The following is a 10,296-nucleotide window of genomic DNA, read 5'->3' on the forward strand; positions in this document are numbered from 1 at the left end:
CTTCACCTAAGGAATACTAACCACAGGCTCTAAAGGCTTCATCAGGGACTGTCCAGTAACATCTCCTCTGAGTCACAAGTGTCCATTCTCCTTTTTGCCCTTGGCTCTGAGGTTACAGAAATGAAAAATGGGTTTCAATTTTGGACAGAGACTTAGGAGTAGAATCAGACATCTAGAAAGACACTTCTTCCACTCTTCTGCTGGATTCCTGCCTCTCAACTCTCATCCTCCTTCCCAGAGCAGCGCCTCTGTCCTCAGTGTTCCTGTCCAGGCCCCTCTGTGTAGGTGTAACAACCCAAGGCTCTGAGGTAGCTTGAAGGGCCAGATTCTTTAGAGAGCAAAGGAGACATTATAAAATCGACAGTTTACCGTCATGGAAACTGGGGCCAAGGATCATTTGAGATGGAGTAGCCATTAACAACAATGGGTCTCTAAATCCTCACAGCTTTCTTTTTTTAGTGCCTTTAGTGTATTGGGAGAAATCATATATGATTATTAAAAAATTTCTGATAATACAAAAATCCTAAGAAAGGTACTTTGGCTCTTCTAAAAATCACCTAGAATCTTACCCTTAGAGAACACCACTGCTCATGTTTGGTGATTTCCCTCCAGATAGTCTATGCACATATATACATTATGCTGTACATGCTGTGCTCTGACTTTCTATTTTCTCAAACAAAACATTGGGTTGTGGAAAACTTTCCATGCCAGTCAATATGTCAATATTAGCCCTTTTAAGGTCTGCATAGTATTCCATTGTATTGGTGCATCATAATTTATTTAGCCATTCACCATTGTTAGACCTTTAGCTTGTTTGCAGCTTTTAGCTGTTATGCGCAATGCTGGGATTGAACAACTATGAGCATTCTTGTGTACTTGTGTAATTATCTTTGGCTACAATTCAAGACATAAAATAATTGGCTCATATGGTTTCCACAGTTTTAAAGTTCTCTCTCTCTCTCTCTCTCTCTCTCTCTCTCTATATATATATATATATATATATATATATATATATATATATGCTGTTCCTGATGTTCAGTTGCTAAGTTATGTCCCACTCTTTTGCAATCCCATGGACTGTAGCCCACTAGGCTCCTTTGTCCATGGAATTTCCCAGGCACAGATACTAGATGGGTTGCCATTTCCTTCTCCAAGATATATCTATCTATCTATCTTATATATATCTCAGATATATATCATATATATCTTATATATATCTCATATATATATATATAAGGCACAAGAGACACAGGTTTAATCCTTGGGTCAGGAAAATCCCCTGGAGTAGGAAATGGCCACCCACGCCAGTATTCTTGCCTGGGAAATCCCATAGACAGAGGAGCCTTGCAGGCTACAGTCCATGGGGTTGCAAACAGTTGGACATAACTGAGCACGTGCACATGTACACACATGCACATGCGTGCGCACACACACATATATATAGAGAGATGGAGAGTAGGAGGGAGACAGACAACCAAACTACTCTCTCTAAAGATTGTACCAATTTGTACTTCTACCACTGGAAATCAACCTTTAAGATAACCCTACAGCCATCCAAACAAAGATCTTGGAGCATTGTACTGGGCTGCCAAATGGTACCCTCCAAGCACTTCATCTGCTTCTCTCCTAATCACCAACCATAGCATGAAAAATGAGTTTTGGGCTCAAAACTCCTTACTTTAAATTGTGAGGAAAGGCCTTTATATCTTTTCTACCCTAACTAATCAATGATCCAGCCTTACCTTTACAAAGATTGTCCTCAGTATATGGGGCTGGGGGCTGAAAGTCATCACTTGGAGCATGGGGAAGCTCGGGGGTGTTATGAGCTCCAGTGGTGATACGAGCTCCAGCAGTGTTATGAGATCCATTTGCCCCAGAATATTCACCTTCCTCCATGGATTCATCTAAAGCAAAGGTTACTGATACGTTCTTCTTGGGTCTTAGTCTTGCACCTTCTTTCTGTATAGCAGGAAGATGGAGGAGAAAGTCAACTGGTGCCCAAAGAGTTCAGAGATTGGTCCCTGAGGCAATAACATTTAATCAGCCACTTACTAGCAGGATTGACTTCAGAGGCTTAGGTTTCTTTGAGTGTTGTCTTACATGCTGTCTATTTTCTTTGGACATTCCCATCTGGGTAGCAAAGCTGGAGAAGATAGAGAGGATAAAGCCATAGTGAAAACAGATGCAAGCTCCTTAATAAAACTCAACTATCCCCCCATCCCTGCCATGTGTCTTTGGACAATTAGAGGAACAACAGAGGAAGAGGACAGTTAGTCTTTTTATTCCTCAAAACCTTAATCACCTCCTGTTTCTTTTTCTTCTTCTTTTCTATATTCCTGTTCTCTCCCACCTTGCTATATTATTGGAGTGATCAGAGAATGGGAAGCGGAGAATGTGGACCAGCTCCGGGATACTTATCCATAGAATATCGCCAATAAGCTCCTTAAGGGGCTTGTGTTCCTTTTCTCTTCTGTGTAACAAACCAGAGAATAGAAACCCTGTTTTGGAGAAACTCTACTACTGATGATTTAACTCATCCCACTCAAATTGTGCCTAGGGGAGGATGTACCTAACAGTGTTGGGATGTTTGTGGTCACTGCCTTCACCCCATTTGGGCCAACTGATCTTGAGAGACTTTCTCAGCACCTCACAGAATTCATGCTCCTCCCAGAACTCCCTGCTTATGTTGAAGATTAACTCCCTCATCTATTCTTACCAGTACACCTAACAAAGGCAGCTCGGTACCTGTCTGCTGGGGATCTTTCCTCAAATTCTCTAGTGCCACTGGAGGCTGCAATGGTTAATGGCAGTGGCTGTTGGCGAGTACACAGCTCTTCATATTTCTCCCCAATGGCAGATAACAGCCAGTGCAGGCCATCAGTTATAGGTTGATGGCTCCTTCTTTGGAGGTCTTTGATGACTGAACAAGGTTCCTGTGATAAAAAGAGAAGACTCCAGCCCAGGAGCTTTGGACCTCTGGGGCCCATAGTCTCAATCACCCTCAGCACACAGGTACACAGAAGCTCTGCTGTACCTATAGAGGCTCTTTTACTCCTGAGAAGGTAAATGAAAGGTACAAAAGCTAGGTCCTTTAATCAAGTGTCATGTCTTGGATATATAACCTCAGACGAGGCACACAGAGTCTCTGAGCCTTGGCTTTCTTAACCATAAAATGAGGCTACTGAAACTTCTAGCTTTAAAGAGCTGTTTTGCAGCTAATGAGAAAACAGATGCAAAAGTGTTGTGAGTGGCACTTATTATCACCGTTGAGTCAGAAATTATTACCATACTTGTGTCAGGGAGAGGCTTTGCCTGAGATCTGGCATAGGAGACTGATTATGGGCTGTGGAAGGCCTTGGTTGCGAGGACAAGGGAAGGGAGGGCTGGACACTTACCACTCGGCACGGAGACTTGTTCTCATTCATTAGTCTCTCCAGCAGCAGATATTCAATGATATCACCAGGCGTCAGGGCATCCGTCTTATCCTGCTTGTTGGCCATGCTAAAACCAGGTATTGGAAGATTTTGAGGGAAGAAGAGAGGATGAGTGGAACTGAGATAGAGACCAAGGGCAAGAAAAGAAAGGAAAGAGGGGGATATCCAATTCTGGTACAGCTGCTCCATATCCAGGGACTAGCTTTTAAGCCACACCCAGTAAGGTGAGCCAGACATTGTTCTAGCCAGCTCTCAATGGAGGAAAGACTAGCATAAGTAATTTGAATCTGAGATAATCCCCAAGCCTCATTTCTCACTTCTACACTACACCATCAAACTTTAATTAGAATTTCTAACTGGGATACGACCAAATTTGGAGCTTTTATACCCTCCCTTAAACTCTGTTCATGCTTGGGCTGGGGGTGCTAACAAGGAATAAAAAAGGCTAAAAAGGGGTGGGGAGGATTGACAGGCCACCTGAAATATCACCCTGGAATAAGAGGTAGTGGCATAAGTCTCGGGCAGTCTGCCAAGGGAGCAGGCCACTGGCATTGAATATACAACACAGGAGTTTTCTGCCTTCATCTCAGGGTCAGAGACTGAAGCCAGTAAAGGGAAGCAAATGTAGGGAGGCAGTCTTCAGGAAGAGTCGACGGATGGGTGAGGAGGGTGTGTGCATTTCCTTTTGATGCTTGCCTTCAAAATTACCTTTGCACAGTTAGGTAACAGGTTCCCCCATGGCAGTGTCTGGTAGAAAGTGGCTCTTGAAAACAGCCCACAGAGGACTGGGCCAGTACACCTCAGCCAAAGAGGAGAGGCAGTCTAATTGGATGTGACAGACGGGCCACCTAGCCCTTCCTCTGTCTACTTCTCTTCTAAAGGCTTAGAATGGGAAGGGGAAATTGGACACAAAGGTAGAGTCTTACAGTAGGATGGGTTTCCCAGCCACTCTTTCATCAGACAGCAGGCTGGGTAAGATGACCTTCACTTCCTGCATGCGCTCCAAGTCGCTGGAATCCAGGACAAAAACAAGCCCATGTGCCTGAGCATAGTAGTTTGGCCAGATTTCACGGCCCTGCATGTCTCCTTTCAGGTCATACATGGAAACTTCATAATTATCCACCAGGAGTGTGGTTAGCTCAGAGTTTGAACAACTGTCCATCCTACTCCTACTAGGCAGTTCTATGCATAGGGGAAGAGAAAAAGAATTTATTAAATGATTATCTGGACCTTGATTAGAGCCTGCCCTGAGGAATCCTATGGAGGTGTCCTGCCATCCTGCTCATGCTCTCTGATTCATCTTCCTAAACCAGCACTTTGCCCACATTACCGTATCCTGGCTCAGTAACCTTCCTTCCTGCTGCTCCGAAGACAGAATACAAACTTTTACCTCCTAACCTGCCAGATGCATTTCTTCCCTGACTGGTATCCAGGGTCTCTGGTACCCAGCCTCTTCCTCCCTCTGCTTCTTGACTCGTGTGCCTCCCTATCCCCGATTCCACATGAATGTCAGGCTCTCCCTTGCCCTGGGCCTTCACAAGATACTATTCCTACTGGTTAGAACACTTTTCCACTACTTTGCTTGGTTAACACCTATTTTCTTTTTAAAAGGTCAATTCAGATCTTGTTTCTTCTAGAAAATTTTCTCTTAACTCACACTACCATCCCCAAGTCTGGATAAGGTGCCTTTCTTCTGGGCTTACCACTACCACAGCACATGTATGCTTAGTCGCTCAGTCGTGTCTGACTCTTTGTGACCCCATGGACTGTAGCCTGCTAGGTTCCTCTTTCCATGGGGATTCCCCAAGCAAGAATACTGGTGTGTGTTGCCATGATGTCCTCCAGGGGATCTTCCCAACTCAGAGACTGAACCCAGGTCTCCTGCATTGCAGGTGGATTCTTTACCGTCTGAGCCACCAGGAAAGCCCATGTTACAGTGTTATAAATTCTGTGATTTATTTATCTGGGTTATAAACTGCAACAGGATAGAAACTCCTTCAGTATTTACTATTATATATTCACAATGTCAGCATAGAAACTGGCAGAGATGAAGCTCTTCTCTCCTATCCTTTCTTTAAGGCCCAGCTCAAGTACCACTTTCTTTAGGAAGCCTCGCTGACTGGCCCAGCTCTCACTTCGATCTCTAGTTAAGCACATGATGTGTTAAACTGGTCCTTCACCTCATTCTGTGCATATCTTGCCTCCCCAGTGAAAATATAAGCTCTGTGAGAGAGGGGCTGTGCATTCCCTTACACATAGTAGGTGTTCAGTAAGTGTTTATGGGGCCTGTTACTGTGGAGGAGAGTATGAAGTCCTCTTTCTCTCATATCTCCTAGAAACCGTGCCAAACTCAGGCACCTTTGCCCTTTCAAGGCTATGGCCAGACCATACAGTCCACAGGGCATTCCACCTCTCACTCAGCCCCCAGAGAAATGCAGTTCAGCATTTCTGTAGACACATTCCAGTCTATTAAACTGACAGCCTGGCTTAGCTCTCTGCCCACATTAGTAGCAAGATGATTTTACAGATTCTGTATACTCATACCTGGGAGTTCTAATTTCTTATTTCTAGTTTCAAATTTACATGGGACATTTTCTATATGATTGCCAGAATAAGTTGCTTAGCTGAGAAGTTAACAGGATGCTTTCAGATCTTTGGAAATGTATGACTATACACACATTTATGTGTATACATAATATGCCTCTATATGTGTGTATATGTACATATTATTACATTTGACTATCATCTCATAATGTCCTCTTCTGATTTTATGTTAGTCAATGATTTAATTATAGCTTTCACAGAACATACAATTTTCATTCACAATTTTGTTATTTGTTATGTCTATATTAGACTACTTAAAAATAATTGAATAGGTTAAAACTCTAAAGGTAATTTTTAAATCGTGTTTTCTATATCAAAGCAAGCTTTATGTTTTTTCCCTGTTATTTCTTTTTATTTGCAACCTTACTAATTCTCCAATAATTCAATCTATTCTTGGCAAACCCTAGAAACCATCAGAAGTTGCTCTCTGACAATTTACATTTCTCTTATTTCCTCTATTAATTTATAAACACTCTGAGGACAGGTACTGAGTCAAATCCATGTCTATATCCCTAGCAGAATGTTACATAAAGCATAGTTTGGGGATCATCTACTTTAGAATTACATGGGGGTGATGGTTAAGTCCTATCCTGTGCCAAATGAATAAGAATCCATATACTTGGGACACAAGCATCTGTATGTTTAGCAAACTCCTGTGTTTAACAAAATCCCTAGGTGATTCTTCTCACTTTACATTTTGAGACTCACTGCCTTAAAGAGCAGAAGAATTTATGCCTGTTGTGTCTCAGCATTATCTGGTACACTTAAGATTTTTGATTCCCTGGGCCTTCTCCAGGCCCAAATATCTGAACCTTCAGGTCCCGTGAGTTGGTGTGATTCTGATTTTTGGCTCTCAGTACCCACTATGCACCAAGATCACCTTTGGAGCTCTTAAAACCTATGACACTAGGCCTCATTCTTTGAAAGAGAGAGATGTGGGGTGGGGCTCAGACAGCATTTTCTTTTAAAGTTCGAAATATATAGCTGGGTTTGAAACTGCTTTAAACACCCTCATATATAGCACTGCTGGTGCTCACGCTTGGATCCCTTGCCCCATATGACCATGTCAGACAAAATAGTTATAGTGAATGATGTTGTTGATAATAATGGCTTATGTCCCAAAATATTTTATAGCTAGTGTCTTCAAATGTTTACACAAGTTACTGCTTATAGATTGGAACTTCCTCCCCAGGCTATCATCTGTTTTCAGCAATTATAAACATTTGCAGGAGCTTATAGGGGGCAAGCTATTGCATTTTGGGTACAGAGGAGTCTACTAGTCTTTGGAAGTCCTACATGGACAGAAGTGGCCTGAGATAATTCTTCAGAATGTGACATCAGTGGAAATTTGTTTCTTAGCCATAAAAACGTCTCTGTGAATGAAGTTTATGAATCAGCCCCAAGTTATTAATCAAGCACAAGGCAAGTTAAACAGTAACAAATTAGACTGCAAGCTCTATCATCTAGGAATTAGAATGGAAAGCACATAATATTCTCATAGGCAAAATAGCATAAGGCTAATTACAGTTGAGTGCTTCCCAAAGATGGCTATTAGAAAGGCCTGGGGTGTTCTTAAAATATATATTCCCAGGCCCCACCCAGACTGGATGGGAATCTAGGGGTGGTGCTGAGTTGGACTCTAAAAATTATTCCCTTTATCAGTAACCTTGTGATTTATCTTGGCTCCTTGATTTTCTCGCTGCTGCTTACCTTTTTTATTTTTTAATCATTTCTGCCAATCAGAGAATTGGGAGAGGCAGAATCAAGTTTTCTGCCTATAAGGTGGAACCACTGGCTGAAATGTCAAGGTATTAAACTGGAGATTTGGTGTTAAACTTGCATGTCTCTGAACTGACACCATTTCTCAAGCTCCAACCCTCTATATGAACTGTCACAAAGAGTTTCACGCTATTAAACTTCTTCATCATCCCACACTTGTCTCTTATCTAGACCAAATTCCACTTTAATTGAGCTCTGAAATTAGACACTGTTTCAAACTTGCTATCCTTCCTAATCAACTGCAGTGCTTTGCATAGTCGCAGTTCATTCATACTGACACTATGAAAAGACCTTCAATTAGGATATCTTGTAAAGGGAGCAGGTAACAGACATTACATAAATAGGCTGATAACACCTGTGGAGAGGAGTGTATGTGTGTCTGTGTATGTGTCTTGTTTGTGTGTGTTTGGAAGTGTTTACCTTCAAATGAGGTAACTTGAGTGTCATGAAGTAAGGGTAGGAAGGAATGATATTTCATTGGTCACTGGGACCCAGCGGAGACCTAAACTAGTATCTAATGCTCTCAGTTCCTTACGTCTCTGGAACGCCTCCACAAGAACAGTTTTGCCTGAGTTGTCCAGTCCAATGATGATGATGGCTACATGTCTAGAAATGGAAAATAAAAATGAGTCAAAGCCTTAAAAGTACTGTTAGTTCTTAGGCTAAAGAAAGAATTATACTCTTGGTGTTTGGGGCTCTGCCTGCAGTAGTCCCAATGCAGTCATAAAGGTGGTAGAAGGTGGAGTGGGAACTACTCCCCAAAGCCTCCAAGGACACTTTGCTTCCCTGATTCACTTGCCTTGTAGAACTGGCCATCCTCCCCCAACCCTTCCCCTAATCTTGTAGACATTACTTAGTCATGCCCCCTAATAATATATATCATAAGGATTTGTCCTGTGAGGGACTATGGGCAGGTACACTGGAGGAAATGGTGGCACAGGTCTAAGGAAGTAATTACAGTATTACCTTTGGGTCTCTTCAGTTGTCTTTAGACGGGACCAGCAGGAGGTCAGAAGCCGGAACATGATTCACCTTAGTTCTTTAATATTAATGGAAACAAGAAATCAGCCCCATGGTTAACTCTGAACCTAAATTAGCTTATGAATATGCAGAAACTGATAAACAGACTGGGACTGTCAAAAGTCCATTATTTCATTCTGTCCAACCTTGTTTATGTCATGGGTGGGGTGGGGGGGAACCGATTTTCATGAACTCAAGTGGCAAAACAGTGATTTCTTATTAAAGCAACCTACACAGGTATGATGGCATCGTGTGTGGATAGGTGTGGCCTATCCCTTCAGCCATAGTTCATCCCTGTTAGGAATATCTTTATTCAACCTTGGAATTGGGGATGGGGTGGAGAAATGTGTTGCCTAAGTAAAAAGGGTAATTTAGATAATTGCTTCAAGGTTAATCCATGTTGTAGCATGTATTAATATGTCATTCCCTTCTATGGCTAAATAACATTCCATTGTATGGATATACCACATTTTGTTTATCCATTCATCAATTGATAAGATGTTTGGATTGTTTCTACTTTTTGACTCTTATGAATAACCCTGCTCTATATATATGTGTAGGACTGTATAAGTTTTGTATGGACATATGGTTTCAGTTCTCTTGAGTACATACCTAGGAGTGTAATTGCTGGGTCATATGATAACTTTGTGTTTAACATTTTCAGGAAGTGCCAGATTGTTTCTATATTTTACATTCCTACCAGCAGTTCAGGATGGTTCCAATTTCTCCACATCCTCATCAACTCTCATTGTCTTTTTGTTTATAGCCATGTTAGTGGTGTGAAGTGTTGTCTATTGGGCTGGTCAAAAAGTCCATGAGATCATAAGAAAAACCCAAATAAACCTTTTGGCTAACCTAATGATTGTGGTTTTGATTTATATTTTCTTAATGACTATGTATGGGGCCCAGAGCTCGGGGAAGCTCTGGTTGGGTTACCAAAGTATTTAGACTGATACTCAGATGGGCTTTGGTTAGCTCTCTAATGATTATGTGGTGAGTATGTGTCTGCTTATCAATGGATAACTTAGCAGGATTCTGCAGAATCACCCACTGTTTTAGAGAACTGCTATCCCCAAATAGAGATTCACATTTCATAGCATTTCTTAGAGCATTGTTCATTCCCTAGGAAATCATTCAGATTCCCATAAGGACCTCCTGGAAAATAGGTCTAGCTTATGCCCTTCCAAAGGAAAACCTGATATGTGGCCTGTGATCAAAACCAGCCTTATTCCAGCTTTGCTCATGAAGCCTGAAATGCTCATTTCAGTAGCCTGAAATGCCAGTGTCTGATTGTCTGGGTTCCATGGTAGCCATCTCCCTTTAAGACAGGAAGTAGCAGCTTCATGTCTATTTCCTGATAATTGCAGAGCTTCCTAGCTTGATCTCAGACAGTCTGTATTTGTTAGTACCACTAAGAAAGGTCCAGATTCTTCCTTAAGAACATATCTTAAAGAAGGAT

General features: G+C 41.9%; 1 protein-coding gene across 1 annotated transcript; it reads right to left on the reverse strand.

The window, feature by feature from the left end:
- Positions 1 to 254: 254 nt before the first annotated feature.
- Positions 255 to 8,842, reverse strand: ARL13A (ARF like GTPase 13A). Its single transcript, XM_055437630.2, has 8 exons — positions 8,784 to 8,842; positions 8,353 to 8,423; positions 4,361 to 4,616; positions 3,396 to 3,501; positions 2,746 to 2,933; positions 2,053 to 2,143; positions 1,743 to 1,959; positions 255 to 328 (listed from the first exon to the last, which is right to left on the reverse strand). Exons 1-8 carry the CDS (start codon positions 8,840 to 8,842, stop codon positions 255 to 257), a joined length of 1,062 nt encoding a protein of 353 aa, XP_055293605.2.
- Between the last annotated feature and the right edge of the window lie 1,454 nt (positions 8,843 to 10,296).

This window comes from Moschus berezovskii, chromosome X (assembly GCF_049115385.1).
Source record: "Moschus berezovskii isolate FMDL1 chromosome X, NW_MosBer_1.0, whole genome shotgun sequence".
Classification (NCBI taxonomy): Eukaryota; Metazoa; Chordata; class Mammalia; order Artiodactyla; family Moschidae; genus Moschus; species Moschus berezovskii.

Coding starts and splice junctions, on each gene's coding strand:
- ARL13A (XM_055437630.2), bottom strand. CDS start 8,842: ATGTTCCGGCTTCTGACCTCCTGCTGGTCCCGTCTAAAGACAACTGAA. Junction 8,424..8,783: donor ACAACTGAAGAGACCCAAAG/GTAATACTGTAA, acceptor TTCCATTTCTAG/ACATGTAGCCATCATCATCA. Junction 4,617..8,352: donor TGTGGAGGCGTTCCAGAGAC/GTAAGGAACTGA, acceptor CCCTATGCATAG/AACTGCCTAGTAGGAGTAGG.